A 15,130-nucleotide genomic window follows, 5' to 3' on the forward strand; every position below is an offset into this window, starting at 1 on the left:
TAGGTAATGGCGGGTTGCTACTTCCATGTGCCGCAGCAGCACACACAGAAGTAACAAATCACCATTATTGATCGTTCATGGGCGGAAAGAGACATCTTCCCTCACATAAACAATCATCCCTGCAATGCAGGCACTCTTGCACTAGGGCGCAAGGGGGCCTGTGTTGGCGCTAGGCAGCTATTTTTAGCGCAAGGGAAAACACAGGAGAGGGCCGTATTCTCATAGATATGGCACGGCCCTGAGTTTTTATTAAATGAGGCAATGCTGCACCATTTCCTCATGGATATCTGCCCTCTAGTTCGTCAGTTGGAGGGCGTTGACTGAAGGTGAATTATCGAGTGAAAAGAATGAAGGAGAAGTTACGAACAACAGTAAAACGAAGGAAAGGAAGGAACGCTGCCTTGTGCCGCTTAACAATCTGAAAATATAAAGGTCGGAGCATTTAATGGAAAACCTTGCCACCGCAAAGATATATGAATGTTTCCCTACCTGTGACGGCCAATAATATGAGTGGGTGGGGGGGCGGACAGACTACACACGCATATACATACTCACACTCACCCATCTACATGCACACTCACTCACACCCATACATTCACAAACATGCACACATGCAGCCACCATTCACAGCTCTTACGCACTAATACACGTCTATTAATTCATACACACGCGCACACGCAGGCACGTACTGATCTGCTAGCTTTGATCTTGAGCGGCAGGAGGTTCGCCTCCGAGGTTCCTGGAGGATTGTCACTGCCGCCTCCTCAGTCCTTTACTCGTGACAGCGTGGGGGGGGGGGGTTCAATGGGAGTTGCTTACCCCACTCCACTCTGTGACGAGTGTCACTTCAGGGCTTGACCCTGAAGCGCTCAGATCCGAGTCTGTCAATGAGGTGCCCCTCATCATAAGGTTGAGGACCTCTAAGCGCTTTGTCGGGCTCAGGAGGTCACACCCACAGGGCTGTGACATTTTCATCCCAGCAATTTCCACTCAATCGCCAGGCACCTGCGCATTTAATGCATGTACGGAGCCGAGCTGTCCGACGGGAACATGAAGAGTGTCTCAGTGTTTATGCCACTCTTCTCTGCAGCACTCTACTCTATGCCACTGCACTCTACGTCACTGAACCTTATGCCACTCTATTCTACTTTGCACCGCTGTACTCTATGCCACTGCTCTCTACCAGTGGCATAAGAAAGGCCCCGCAACCCCCGCTGTGCAGGGGCCCTAGCTCCAAGGGGCCCCTCAGCACAGAATTTTGTCCAAAGAGCTCCTAATTGAGTACGGAGGGGGGCCCTCCACGTGCCTTAAAGGGGGCCCCCCAAAGTTGTTGTAGGAGAGTAGGGTCTGTTTCCTATGGTCACCCCGACTCTTTGCTGTGATTTTCTGTTTTTTTTACTTTAGTGTGGCTGTGGGCCTGCTGATCAGACCCATAGCCCAGCTGTTCTCTCTCTAAATGGACACCATGTACTTTAGGTACATACCAGATTGGGTATTGGGTCACCTTTGTGAGCCCCTGTTTAGTGTACCATAGGTACCCAGGGCATATGTGCATCCAAGGCCTACCAGGGGCTGCAGCATGAATTATGCCACCCCTGGCTGGCCATCCAAACTGACACTACAGGCTGATCACTCAGCTTGGGTAAGGTGGTGTAACCACCCCCTTCCCTGGTCCCATCCATAGGAGGGACCTAGCAGGTAATCCGTCCTCTTTTCTTAGCATAAGTATAGGAGCTGTGTCCCCAGGACTTTAGATTATCCTGGAACGAAACTTTGATACAGAACTTTTGGACCTTCGACATTCTATTCTGACTAGAAGACTGAAGACATCTCCCTTGTGGTCAAGGAGTGACCACCCTGTGCAAACAGGCACCACCAGTAGCTTGCCAGTCTGCTTTGTTGATGCTCCTGCCAGAGCCCGAAGACTCAGCGACTCAGGAACTGGACTTTCAGACTTCTTTGACTCCGATCCACCTCAACAGCAAAGCTGAGACCCGTGGCGGACACCAGAGACGTGGGACCGGACACCCTGGACACCCTGCATTTTGTTAACTGCATCGACTCCTAAGGTAACTCGCAGTTGTGCATTGGAGTACGAGAAGCCCCAGATCCGAGCGCCATTTGCACCAAAGCTCAGCCCTCCACAATCCACGAGTGCCACGTGGGGCCTGCTCCTGCATTTCAGCTTGACGCATCTTCCTGGTTGCTAGCCCACTGGCTAGTTAGCCCTCTTAAGACTTCTTTTTGAATTTACATCGCTGGCCTGGTTGCTCCAGGCTTGCTCCAGCTTCCCTCCAAAGGAGAAGTGCCCCAGACCTTGCTGGTCTGACTCGAAGCCAAACTTCACTTCCTGCATGGGTTGCGTTTGCCAAGGCTTGTTGGGTCCAATCCGGATACCGATGCTACAGTCAACTAGATCCTTTGTGGAGCAGCTCTAGTCCAGCTCCTGGTTGTCGTCAACGCCTCCTGGTCCTCGTGGCTGCAGAGACAAGCTGCACCTCTTCACCTGAGATCATCGCGACATCGCCTGGTTCCTTCCTGGTTCCTTCTTGGTCACTGGCTAGTGACCCAGACTCTGTCCCCTCTGCTTTCAGGTTCTTCAGTTCTTCGATCCACCCTTGGATCCACCCAGACACTCTTCCTCCTGGTCGCCTGCAGCACTTCTTTGCAGCTCTCCATTGAAAGCCTCGACGAAACCCGACACGAAAAGACACCTATGCACCCGGCTTCCCTAGGTGAGGTAACTCGAGTACTCCGGTGCTCCCATGGGTATTGACTCTCCAAGTGTCCTAGTCTAAAGGGGTTTTGTCGTAGTTCATCTGGAAGTGCCCTTAAATAGTAACTTTGTAACTTTTATGTTCTCCATTATAAGTCAATTGTAACTCGCAACTGTGTTTAGAGACTGCACTCGTCTCCCGTGGGCCTCCTACTTCCTAACTTTTGGTCGTTTAGTGTAGCCCCAGTGATTCCCTAGACCCTAGGCCTACTCACTGTTTCCGTTGTGGTTCTTATACCACTTTCTTAGTATATGGTTTTTGAGGCCCCTAGGGCAAAACTGTATTGGTGCAACTTATCGTATGCTAATTAAGTAACTTGTGATGTACTTTGACCTCTGACCTCATAAAGAGTACAGAGGGGTTGTGTTAGTAATAAATACATATACATATTTTATATATATACCTTGTGTGGTGTCCTTTCATTTGATATTCAAGGGATTATATATGGTAAAACAGCTGGCTTCACATGCTCTCTAGAGTCTTAGCCTAAGACTGCTTTGTCCATGCTACCACTAGGATAGCTGGTCTATAAGGTTGACTTTACAACCACCATCAATAAGGGTCGTTTAGACTGGAGCAAGGTGCCCACTAGAATAGTGGACATCTTATGCCAGGCCAACTTCTCACATCAGGAAAAAAACATATGAATTTAATCTGCCGTCTGCAGCCCACACCTATTACATTCCCCCCCCTTATACCCTTAGATCTAATCCATGCATGCTTCTCCCTTGAAAACTAAGAACTTGTAAGTATTTTTAAAAATCTTGTTTACCTAAGCCAAATTGTTCCTGTAAATTCATAAATGAGACAAGTTGGCCTCCATCAAACAAATCACCCAGAGAAAAAACTCCCTTACTCCCCCATTTAAATGTAGTATGATCCTGAAAGATTGATTGACGGAAGGATGCCGGAGGCCGGACATGCTCTCTGAGTCACAGAGAGGTCAGTCCTCACTGCTCTCAGTCACTGAGAGGTCAGTTATCACTGGTCCCTCAGTCACAGAGAGGTCAGTCCTCACTGCTCCTAATCACTGAGAGGCTGGCCCTCAGCCACACTGGTTGCTCTTACTGGGCCCTCGGTGACGGACGGGCGCCCTCACTCCTCCCTCAGTGACACTGAGCGCCCTCAGGCCGCGCTCTTCAGTCAGAGGGACAGACCTGGTCCACCCTCTCCCTGGACATTTTCCTAAGACTTTAATCTGCTTTAGTGTGAAGCTGGGAGATTTTCCCGCTATAAATAACACATGGAGTGTGCTTCCTGGGAGCGGAGGGTGATGGTAGGGTGGAGGGGCGGGGACAGATTAGTGCCCTGGACGGACAGCAGCTGGCCACTGCTCGTGGGGGACCTTAATCCGCGTGCAGTGCAGGTGTGAGCTCACAGTGTCCGCACTCACTTGACCTCAGGGTCGTTGCCGTTTGTAGGTCGACGCCTACGGCAGCGCAGCTGTCTGGTTTGCTAACGACATCTTGGGGACAGTCGTGAAGCTTCCCTGGGAACGCATCCCGCCCGTTGCGTACCATTGGCTGCGTGTTTGCAACTCACACGTGCTTGCTTTCTGTTTGCTGGCTTTGTTTGCTTTAGGCTGTCCAGCTTGAGTTTGTCCCTCCCCAGGAGCAAAGCCATTTCACACCCCTTGTATCCTTCCACGGGTGCTCCTTTCCGTACGCAGGACTTTAAACCTTGTTCTTATCTTGTCACATTTGCTGTGCATTCAAAGACAGGGGTCAAATGTCAGCCTCTGTCTTCCAGGGAGCTTGGTGTTTACTTTTCTTTCTCTGATTTCAAAGTGAGTGGATTTATGTGACAATCACGCTGGATACCGGGGTGTGCTGGAGTAAGGCTGTGAAATGTAGCGGTAACACATATTATAATGCAATCAAAACCAATCAATAGCCGATGGCCCCCATTTACTGGGTTTTGGCGTAGGACACAACAAGTCAGCGTGCGGTGCTGACCTACGCCAAAGTGAAAGGGCAGGAATGAGCCGTGTTTAATCAGTATGGTGCGCTCCTGTTCTTTTGCCCCTGCACTGCCACTGTTTCGGCAGCCTGGTGCCAACGCCGGCACCCTTGCACCACGGTCCAACGGCGGCTGTGTTGTCGGCAGCATTCGTTTTGTGCTGGAAGGAGCACCTTCCTACACAGAAACAATCATAAGAGGTGTTTTCCTTTTTCTGTGCGCTGCAGAACGCAACACACATGGAAAGAGGACAAAACAAGGAGAAATAAAGATATTTCACCTTGTGAGGCTCCCTTCGGGAGGCGTACGGTGCTGGCTCTTCCCCAGGGGTATAAGCTCTTGTAATCTGAGGAAGTGTCATAATACATGGGAAAACCCCCCGCAACGCCAGGGAACGCCTCCTTGACCCAGGGTCAGGCAACGCAGGGGTTTGGGCTGCCGTACTCATCTCTGAGGCCATTCAAAGCCGTGCATAGTGGCTTTGCGTGGCCTCACTGACATGATTTTGTGATCTGCGCCACCTGCGGGTCACAGAAAGTGACGCAACGGCGGAGCAATAGGCTCGCAAATATACCCCAAGGTGATGACATTTCCCCACATTAACACTTGTGCACTGTATACTTTTATCAGTAAAACTGTATGTCTGTGCAAATGTAATGGGCATTTCAATTCAAATGTGTTGTCTGTAATGTCAGTGTGCTACCACGCCTCTCAGATCCGGTGCTAGGCTAATGATGACCTCTCACCTCAGATCCGGTGCTTGTGATAGGCTGGTGGTGACCTCTCACCTCAGATCTGGTGCTTGTGATAGGCTGGTGGTGACCACTCACCTCAGATCTGGTGCTTGTGATAGGCTGGTGGTGACCTCTCACCTCAGATTCAGTGTTTGGGATTGGCATGTCCTCAGTGTGACCTCTCCAGCAGAGCTTCAGCGTGCTCTCCCTCCAGCAGTGCCCTCAGTGTGCTCCCTCATGCCTGCCCTCAGTCCTCTCTCAGTGTGTGCTCCCTCACGCCTGCCCTCAGTCCTCACTCTGTGCTCTCTCTTCCAGTTCTTCTCTCAGTGTGTGCTCCCTGGCGCCTGCCCTCATTCCTCTCTCAGTGTGTGCTCCCTCAAGCCTGCCCTCAGTCCGCTCTCAGTGTGTGCTCCCTTGCGCCTGCCCTCAGTCCTCTCTCTGTGCTCCCTCAAGCCTGCCCTCAGTCCGCTCTCAGTGTGTGCTCCCTGGCGCCTGCCCTCAGTCCTCTCTCAGTGTGTGCTCCCTGGCGCCTGCCCTCATTCCTCTCTCAGTGTGTGCTCCCTCACGCCTGCCCTCATTCCTCTCTCAGTGTGCGCTCCCTCGCGCCTGCCCTCAGTCCTCTCTCAGTGTGTGCTCCCTGGCGCCTGCCCTCATTCCTCTCTCAGTGTGTGCTCCCTCAAGCCTGCCCTCAGTCCTCCCTCATTGTGTGCTCCCTCAAGCCTGCCCTTAGTCTTCTCTCAGTGTGTGTTCCCTGGCGCCTGCCCTCAGTCTTGTCTCAGTGTGTGTTCCCTGGCGCCTGCCCTCAGTCTTCTCTCAGTGTGTGTTCCCTGGCGCCTGCCCTTAGTCTTCTCTCAGTGTGTGCTCCCTCACGCCTGCCCTCATTCCTCTCTCAGTGTGCGCTCCCTCGCGCCTGCCCTCAGTCCTCTCTCAGTGTGTGCTCCCTGGCGCCTGCCCTCATTCCTCTCTCAGTGTGTGCTCCCTCAAGCCTGCCCTCAGTCCTCCCTCATTGTGTGCTCCCTCAAGCCTGCCCTTAGTCTTCTCTCAGTGTGTGTTCCCTGGCGCCTGCCCTCAGTCTTGTCTCAGTGTGTGTTCCCTGGCGCCTGCCCTCAGTCTTCTCTCAGTGTGTGTTCCCTGGCGCCTGCCCTCAGTCTTGTCTCAGTGTGTGTTCCCTGGCGCCTGCCCTCAGTCTTCTCTCAGTGTGTGTTCCCTGGCGCCTGCCCTAAGTCCTCTCTCAGTGTGTGCTCCCTCGCGCCTGCCCTAAGTCCTCTCTCAGTGTGTGCTCCCTGGCGCCTGCCCTCAGTCCTTTCTCAGTGTGTGCTCCCTCGCGCCTGCCCTCAGTCCTCTCTCAGTGTGTGCTCCCTCGCGCCTGCCCTCAGTCCTTTCTCAGTGTGTGCTCCCTCGCGCCTGCCCTCAGTCCTCTCTCAGTGTGTGCTCCCTCGCGCCTGCCCTCAGTCTTGTCTCAGTGTGTGCTCCCTGGCGCCTGCCCTCAGTCCTCTCTCAGTGTTTGCTCCCTCACGCCAGCCCTCAGCCCTCACTCTGTGCTCTCTTTCCCAGCTCTTCTCAGTGTGTGCTCCCTCACACCTGCCCTCAGTCTTCTCTCAGTGTGTGCTCCCTCACACCTGCCCTCAGTCTTCTCTCAGTGTGTGCTCCCTCACGCCTGCCCATAGTCTTCTCTCAGTGTGTGCTCCCTCGCGCCTGCCCTCAGTCTTCTCTCAGTGTGTGCTCCCTGGCGCCTGCCCTCAGTCCTCTCTCAGTGTGTGCTCCCTCGCGCCTGCCCTCAGCCCTCACTCTGTGCTCTCTTTTCCAGCTCTTCTCTCAGTGTGTGCTCCCTCACGCCTGCCCTCAGTCCTCTCTCTGTGTGTGCTCCCTCTCGCCTGCCCTCACTCTGTGCTTTCTCTCTCTCTCTTCCAGCTCTTCTCTCAGTATGTGCTCCCTGGCGCCTGCCCTCAGTCCTCTCTCAGTGTGTGCTCCCTCACGCCTGCCCTCATTCCTCTCTCAGTGTGCGCTCCCTCGCGCCTGCCCGCAGTCCTCTCTCAGTTTGTGCTCCCTCACGCCTGCCCTCATTCCTCTCTCAGTGTGTGCTCCCTGGTGCCTGCCCTCATTCCTCTCTCAGTGTGTGCTCCCTGGTGCCTGCCCTCAGTCCTCTCTCAGTGTGTGCTCCCACACACCTGCCCTCAGTCCTCTCTCAGTGTGTGCTCCCTCACGCCTGCCCTCAGTCCTCTCTCTGTGCTCCCTCACACCTGCCCTCAGTCTTCTCTCAGTGTGTGCTCCCTCACGCCTGCCCTCAGTCCTCTCTCAGTGTGTGCTCCTTCGCGCCTGCCCTCAGTCCGCTCTCAGTGTGTGCTCCCTGGCGCCTGCCCTCAGTCCTCTCTCAGTGTGTGCTCCCTGGCGCCTGCCCTCATTCCTCTCTCAGTGTGTGCTCCCTCAAGCCTGCCCTCAGTCCTCTCTCATTGTGTGCTCCCTCAAGCCTGCCCTTAGTCTTCTCTCAGTGTGTGTTCCCTGGCGCCTGCCCTCAGTCTTGTCTCAGTGTGTGCTCCCTGGCGCCTGCCCTCAGTCCTCTCTCTGTGCTCCCTCACACCTGCCCTCAGTCCTCTCTCAGTGTGTGCTCCCTCACGCCTGCCCTCAGTCCTCTCTCTGTGCTCCCTCACACCTGCCCTCAGTCTTCTCTCAGTGTGTGCTCCCTCGCGCCTGCCCTCAGTCCTCTCTCAGTGTGTGCTCCCTCACGCCTGCCCTCAGTCCTCTCTCAGTGTGTGCTCCTTCGCGCCTGCCCTCAGTCCGCTCTCAGTGTGTGCTCCCTGGCGCCTGCCCTCAGTCCTCTCTCAGTGTGTGCTCCCTGGCGCCTGCCCTCATTCCTCTCTCAGTGTGTGCTCCCTCAAGCCTGCCCTCAATCCTCTCTCATTGTGTGCTCCCTCAAGCCTGCCCTTAGTCTTCTCTCAGTGTGTGCTCCCTGGCGCCTGCCCTCAGTCTTCTCTCAGTGTGTGTTCCCTGGCGCCTGCCCTTAGTCTTCTCTCAGTGTGTGTTCCCTGGCGGCTGCCCTCAGTCTTGTCTCAGTGTGTGCTCCCTGGCGCCTGCCCTCAGTCCTCTCTCAGTGTTTGCTCCCTCACGCCAGCCCTCAGCCCTCACTCTGTGCTCTCTTTCCCAGCTCTTCTCAGTGTGTGCTCCCTCACACCTGCCCTCAGTCTTCTCTCAGTGTGTGTTCCCTGGCGCCTGCCCTCAGTCTTCTCTCAGTGTGTGCTCCCTCACACCTGCCCTCAGTCTTCTCTCAGTGTGTGCTCCCTCACGCCTGCCCATAGTCTTCTCTCAGTGTGTGCTCCCTCGCGCCTGCCCTCAGTCTTCTCTCAGTGTGTGCTCCCTCGCACCTGCCCTCAGTCCTCTCTCAGTGTGTGCTCCCTCATGCCTGCCCTCAGTCCTCACTCTGTGCTCCCTCACGCCTGCCCTCAGTCCTCTCTCAGTGTGTGCTCCCTGGCGCCTGCCCTCAGTCCTCTCTCAGTTTGTGCTCCCTCACGCCTGCCCTCAGTCCTCTCTCAGTGTGTGCTCCCTCGCGCCTGCCCTCAGCCCTCACTCTGTGCTCTCTTTTCCAGCTCTTCTCTCAGTGTGTGCTCCCTCTTGCCTGCCCTCACTCTGTGCTCTCTCTCTCTCTCTTCCAGCTCTTCTCTCAGTATGTGCTCCCTGGCGCCTGCCCTCAGTCCTCTCTCAGTGTGTGCTCCCTCACGCCTGCCCTCATTCCTCTCTCAGTGTGCGCTCCCTCGCGCCTGCCCGCAGTCCTCTCTCAGTTTGTGCTCCCTCACGCCTGCCCTCATTCCTCTCTCAGTGTGTGCTCCCTGGTGCCTGCCCTCAGTCCTCTCTCAGTGTGTGCTCCCTCACACCTGCCCTCAGTCCTCTCTCAGTGTGTGCTCCCTCACGCCTGCCCTCAGTCCTCTCTCTGTGCTCCCTCACACCTGCCCTCAGTCTTCTCTCAGTGTGTGCTCCCTCGCGCCTGCCCTCAGTCCTCTCTCAGTGTGTGCTCCCTCACGCCTGCCCTCAGTCCTCTCTCAGTGTGTGCTCCTTCATGCCTGCCTTCAGTCCTCTCTCAGTGTGTGCTCCTTCGCGCCTGCCCTCAGTCCTCTCTGTGTGTGCTCCCTCACGCCTGCCCTCATTCCTCTCTCAGTGTGCGCTCCCTCGCGCCTGCCCGCAGTCCTCTCTCAGTTTGTGCTCCCTCACGCCTGCCCTCAGTCCTCTCTCAGTGTGTGTTCCCTGGCGCCTGCCCTCAGTCCTCTCTCAGTGTGTGTTCCCTGGTGCCTACCCTCAGTCCTCTCTCTCTCTCTCTTCCAGCTCTTCTCTCAGTGTGCGCTCCCTCATGCCTGCCCTCAGTCCTCTCTCAGTGTGTGCTCCCTCGCGCCTGTCCTCACTCTGTGCTCTCTCTCTTCCAGCTCTTCTCTCAGTGTGTGCTCCCTCATGCCTGCGCCCAGCCTTCTCTCAGTGTGTGTTCCCTGGCGCCTGCCCTCAGTCCTCTCTCAGTGTGTGCTCCCTCGCGCCTGCCCTCAGTCCTTTCTCAGTGTGTGCTCCCTCGCGCCTGCCCTAAGTCCTCTCTCAGTGTGTGCTCCCTGGCGCCTGCCCTCAGTCCTTTCTCAGTGTGTGCTCCCTCGCGCCTGCCCTCAGTCCTCTCTCAGTGTGTGCTCCCTGGCACCTGCCGTCAGTCCTCTCTCACTCTGTGCTCCCTCACGCCTGCCCTCAGCCCTCACTCTGTGCTCTCTCTTCCAGCTCTTCTCAGTGTGTGCTCCCTCACACCTGCCCTCAGTCTTCTCTCAGTGTGTGCTCCCTCGCGCCTGCCCTCAGTCTTCTCTCAGTGTGTGCTCCCTCGCGCCTGCCCTCAGTCCTCTCTCAGTGTGTGCTCCCTCGCGCCTGCCCTCAGTCCTCTCTCAGTGTGTGCTCCCTCGCACCTGCCCTCAGTCCGCTCTCAGTGTGTGCTCCCTGGCGCCTGCCCTCAGTCCTCTCTCAGTGTGTGCTCCCTGGCGCCTGCCCGCAGTCCTCTCTCAGTGTGTGCTCCCTGGTGCCTGCCCTCAGTCCTCTCTCAGTGTGTGCTCCCTCACACCTGCCCTCAGTCCTCTCTCAGTGTGTGCTCCCTCACGCCTGCCCTCAGTCCTCTCTCTGTGCTCCCTCACACCTGCCCTCAGTCTTCTCTCAGTGTGTGCTCCCTCGCGCCTGCCCTCAGTCCTCTCTCAGTGTGTGCTCCCTCACGCCTGCCCTCAATCCTCTCTCAGTGTGTGCTCCTTCGCGCCTGCCCTCAGTCCTCTCTCAGTGTGTGCTCCTTCGCGCCTGCCCTCAGTCCTCTCTCAGTGTGTGCTCCCTCACGCCTGCCCTCATTCCTCTCTCAGTGTGTGCTCCCTCGCGCCTGCCCGCAGTCCTCTCTCAGTTTGTGCTCCCTCACGCCTGCCCTCAGTCCTCTCTCAGTGTGTGTTCCCTGGCGCCTACCCTCAGTCCTCTCTCTCTCTCTCTTCCAGCTCTTCTCTCAGTGTGCGCTCCCTCATGCCTGCCCTCAGTCCTCTCTCAGTGTGTGCTCCCTCGCGCCTGCCCTCAGTCCTCTCTCTGTGTGTGCTCCCTCTCGCCTGCCCTCACTCTGTGCTCTCTCTCTTCCAGCTCTTCTCTCAGTGTGTGTTCCCTGGCGCCTGCCCTCAGTCCTCTCTCAGTGTGTGCTCCCTCACTCCTGCCCTCAGTCTTCTCTCAGTGTGTGCTCCCTCACACCTGCCCTCAGTCTTCTCTCAGTGTGTGCTCCCTCACGCCTGCCCATAGTCTTCTCTCAGTGTGTGCTCCCTCGCGCCTGCCCTCAGTCTTCTCTCAGTGTGTGCTCCCTCGCACCTGCCCTCAGTCCTCTCTCAGTGTGTGCTCCCTCATGCCTGCCCTCAGTCCTCTCTCAGTGTTTGCTCCCTCATGCCTGCCCTCAGTCCTCTCTCAGTGTTTGCTCCCTCACGCCAGCCCTCAGCCCTCACTCTGTGCTCTCTTTTCCAGCTCTTCTCTCAGTGTGTGCTCCCTCGCGCCTGCCCTCAGTCTTCTCTCAGTGTGTGCTCCCTCGCACCTGCCCTCAGTCCTCTCTCAGTGTGTGCTCCCTCATGCCTGCCCTCAGTCCTCTCTCAGTGTTTGCTCCCTCATGCCTGCCCTCAGTCCTCTCTCAGTGTTTGCTCCCTCGCGCCTGCCCTCAGCCCTCACTCTGTGCTCTCTTTTCCAGCTCTTCTCTCAGTGTGTGCTCCCTCGCGCCTGCCCTCAGTCTTCTCTCAGTGTGTGCTCCCTCGCACCTGCCCTCAGTCCTCTCTCAGTGTGTGCTCCCTCATGCCTGCCCTCAGTCCTCTCTCAGTGTTTGCTCCCTCATGCCTGCCCTCAGTCCTCTCTCAGTGTTTGCTCCCTCACGCCTGCCCTCAGTCCTCTCTCTGTGTGTGCTCCCTCTCGCCTGCCCTCACTCTGTGCTCTCTCTCTCTCTCTCTCTTCCAGCTCTTCTCTCAGTATGTGCTCCCTGGCGCCTGCCCTCAGTCCTCTCTCAGTGTGTGCTCCCTCGCGCCTGCCCTCAGTCCTCTCTCAGTGTGCGCTCCCTCGCGCCTGTCCTCACTCTGTCCTCTCTCTCTCTCTCTTCCAGCTCTTCTCTCAGTGTGCGCTCCCTCATGCCTGCCCTCAGTCCTCTCTCAGTGTGTGCTCCCTCGCGCCTGTCCTCACTCTGTGCTCTCTCTCTTCCAGCTCTTCTCTCAGTGTGTGCTCCCTCATGCCTGCGCCCAGCCTTCTCTCAGTGTGTGTTCCCTGGCGCCTGCCCTCAGTCCTCTCTCAGTGTGTGCTCCCTCGTGCCTGCCCTAAGTCCTCTCTCAGTGTGTGCTCCCTGGCACCTGCCCTCAGTCCTTTCTCAGTGTGTGCTCCCTTGCGCCTGCCCTCAGTCCTCTCTCAGTGTGTGCTCCCTCGCGCCTGCCCTCAGTCCTCTCTCAGTGTGTGCTCACTGGCACCTGCCGTCAGTCCTCTCTCACTCTGTGCTCCCTCACGCCTGCCCTCAGCCCTCACTCTGTGCTCTCTTTTCCAGCTCTTCTCAGTGTGTGCTCCCTCACACCTGCCCTCAGTCTTCTCTCAGTGTGTGCTCCCTCGCGCCTGCCCTCAGTCTTCTCTCAGTGTGTGCTCCCTCGCGCCTGCCCTCAGTCCTCTCTCAGTGTGTGCTCCCTCGCGCCTGCCCTCAGTCCTCTCTCAGTGTGTGCTCCCTCGCACCTGCCCTCAGTCCGCTCTCAGTGTGTGCTCCCTGGCGCCTGCCCTCAGTCCTCTCTCAGTGTGTGCTCCCTGGCGCCTGCCCGCAGTCCTCTCTCAGTGTGTGCTCCCTGGCGCCTGCCCTCAGTCCTCTCTCAGTGTGTGCTCCCTCACGCCTGCCCTCAGTCCTCTCTCTGTGCTCCCTCACACCTGCCCTCAGTCTTCTCTCAGTGTGTGCTCCCTCGCGCCTGCCCTCAGTCCTCTCTCAGTGTGTGCTCCCTCACGCCTGCCCTCAGTCCTCTCTCAGTGTGTGCTCCTTCGCGCCTGCCCTCAGTCCTCTCTCAGTGTGTGCTCCTTCGCGCCTGCCCTCAGTCCTCTCTCAGTGTGTGCTCCCTCACGCCTGCCCTCATTCCTCTCTCAGTGTGCGCTCCCTCGCGCCTGCCCGCAGTCCTCTCTCAGTTTGTGCTCCCTCACGCCTGCCCTCAGTCCTCTCTCAGTGTGTGTTCCCTGGCGCCTGCCCTCAGTCCGCTCTCAGTGTGTGCTCCCTGGCGCCTGCCCTCAGTCCTCTCTCAGTGTGTGCTCCCTCACGTCTGCCCTCATTCCTCTCTCAGTGTGCGCTCCCTCGCGCCTGCCCGCAGTCCTCTCTCAGTTTGTGCTCCCTCACGCCTGCCCTCAGTCCTCTCTCAGTGTGTGTTCCCTGGCGCCTACCCTCAGTCCTCTCTCTCTCTCTCTCTTCCAGCTCTTCTCTCAGTGTGCGCTCCCTCATGCCTGCCCTCAGTCCTCTCTCAGTGTTTGCTCCCTCGCGCCTGTCCTCACTCTGTGCTCTCTCTCTTCCAGCTCTTCTCTCAGTGTGTGCTCCCTCACGCCTGCCCTCATTCCTCTCTCAGTGTGTGCTCCCTCGCGCCTGCCCATAGTCTTCTCTCAGTGTGTGCTCCCTGGCGCCTGCCCTCAGTCCTCTCTCAGTGTGTGCTCCCTCGCGCCTGCCCTCAGCCCTCACTCTGTGCTCTCTTTTCCAGCTCTTCTCTCAGTGTGTGCTCCCTCACGCCTGCCCTCAGTCTTCTCTCAGTGTGTGCTCCCTCACGCCTGCCCATAGTCTTCTCTCAGTGTGTGCTCCCTCGCGCCTGCCCTCAGTCTTCTCTCAGTGTGTGCTCCCTGGCGCCTGCCCTCAGTCCTCTCTCAGTGTGTGCTCCCTGGCGCCTGCCCTCAGTCCTCTCTCAGTGTGTGCTCCCTCACGCCTGCCCTCAGTCCTCTCTCAGTGTGTGCTCCCTCACGCCTGCCCTCATTCCTCTCTCAGTGTGTGCTCCCTCACGCCTGCCCTCATTCCTCTCTCAGTGTGTGTTCCCTGGCGCCTGCCCTCAGTCCTCTCTCAGTGTGTGCTCCCTGGCGCCTGCCCTCAGTCCTCTCTCAGTTTGTGCTCCCTCACGCCTGCCCTCAGTCCTCTCTCAGTGTGTGCTCCCTCACGCCTGCCCTCATTCCTCTCTCAGTGTGTGTTCCCTGGCGCCTGCCCTCAGTCCTCTCTCAGTGTGTGCTCCCTGGCGCCTGCCCTCAGTCCTCTCTCAGTTTGTGCTCCCTCACGCCTGCCCTCATTCCTCTCTCAGTGTGTGTTCCCTGGCGCCTGCCCTCAGTCCTCTCTCAGTGTGTGCTCCCTGGCGCCTGCCCTCAGTCCTCTCTCAGTGTGTGCTCCCTCAAGCCTGCCCTCAGTCCTCTCTCAGTGTGTGCTCCCTCACGCCTGCCCTCATTCCTCTCTCAGTGTGTGCTCCCTCACGCCTGCCCTCATTCCTCTCTCAGTGTGTGTTCCCTGGCGCCTGCCCTCAGTCCTCTCTCAGTGTGTGCTCCCTGGCGCCTGCCCTCAGTCCTCTCTCAGTTTGTGCTCCCTCACGCCTGCCCTCAGTCCTCTCTCAGTGTGTGTTCCCTCGCGCCTGCCTTCAGTCCTCTCTCAGTGTGTGCTCCCTCATGCCTGCCCTCAGCCCTCACTCTGTGCTCTCTCTTCCAGCTCTTCTCTATCTTCGCCTTCGCCACCTGCGGAAGTTACTCGGGTGAGTTCCGCCTCAGCGTGGAGTGCGTGAACCGGACGGACAGTGACCTGAACATCGACGTGGACTTCTCCTACCCCTTCAGGTGAGGCCCTCCCCTCACTCCCTCAGTCTCACCTTACTTCCTCGCCCCACTCAAATCAATTTCCTGTAAAAAGGGAGGTAGAGAAGAATGAGGTTTAGAGAGATATATATGCGTAGGCAGATCATTTGATTGGGATTTGTGTTGAAAACCTGTTATTAGGGGATTGTGGCGGATGCAATCAAGAAAAGGTTCAAGACACAAAAGAAATAAAAGAGGGGAAAGGGGGTAACCTTGTCGAGTACCTCTGTGCAGATTAAAATATGGAGACAAGTAACCATTAACAGAAACAGGACCGCAGTTCTGAATATAGTAACTTAATAAATTAAATACATTTGGGACCAAAACCAAACCAAT

General features: G+C 57.0%; 1 protein-coding gene across 1 annotated transcript in view; it reads left to right on the plus strand.

Moving 5' to 3' along the window:
• Window positions 1-15,130, plus strand: part of SYP (synaptophysin) — a 160,845-nt gene that overhangs the window by 65,410 nt on the left and 80,305 nt on the right. The window contains exon 3 of the mRNA XM_078664521.1: window positions 14,652-14,776. Coding sequence (XP_078520647.1) covers window positions 14,652-14,776 — 125 coding nt within the window. The remainder of the gene's footprint in view (window positions 1-14,651; window positions 14,777-15,130) is intronic.

The sequence above is a fragment of the Lissotriton helveticus genome, chromosome 10 (assembly GCF_964261635.1).
Source record: "Lissotriton helveticus chromosome 10, aLisHel1.1, whole genome shotgun sequence".
NCBI lineage: Eukaryota > Metazoa > Chordata > Amphibia > Caudata > Salamandridae > Lissotriton > Lissotriton helveticus.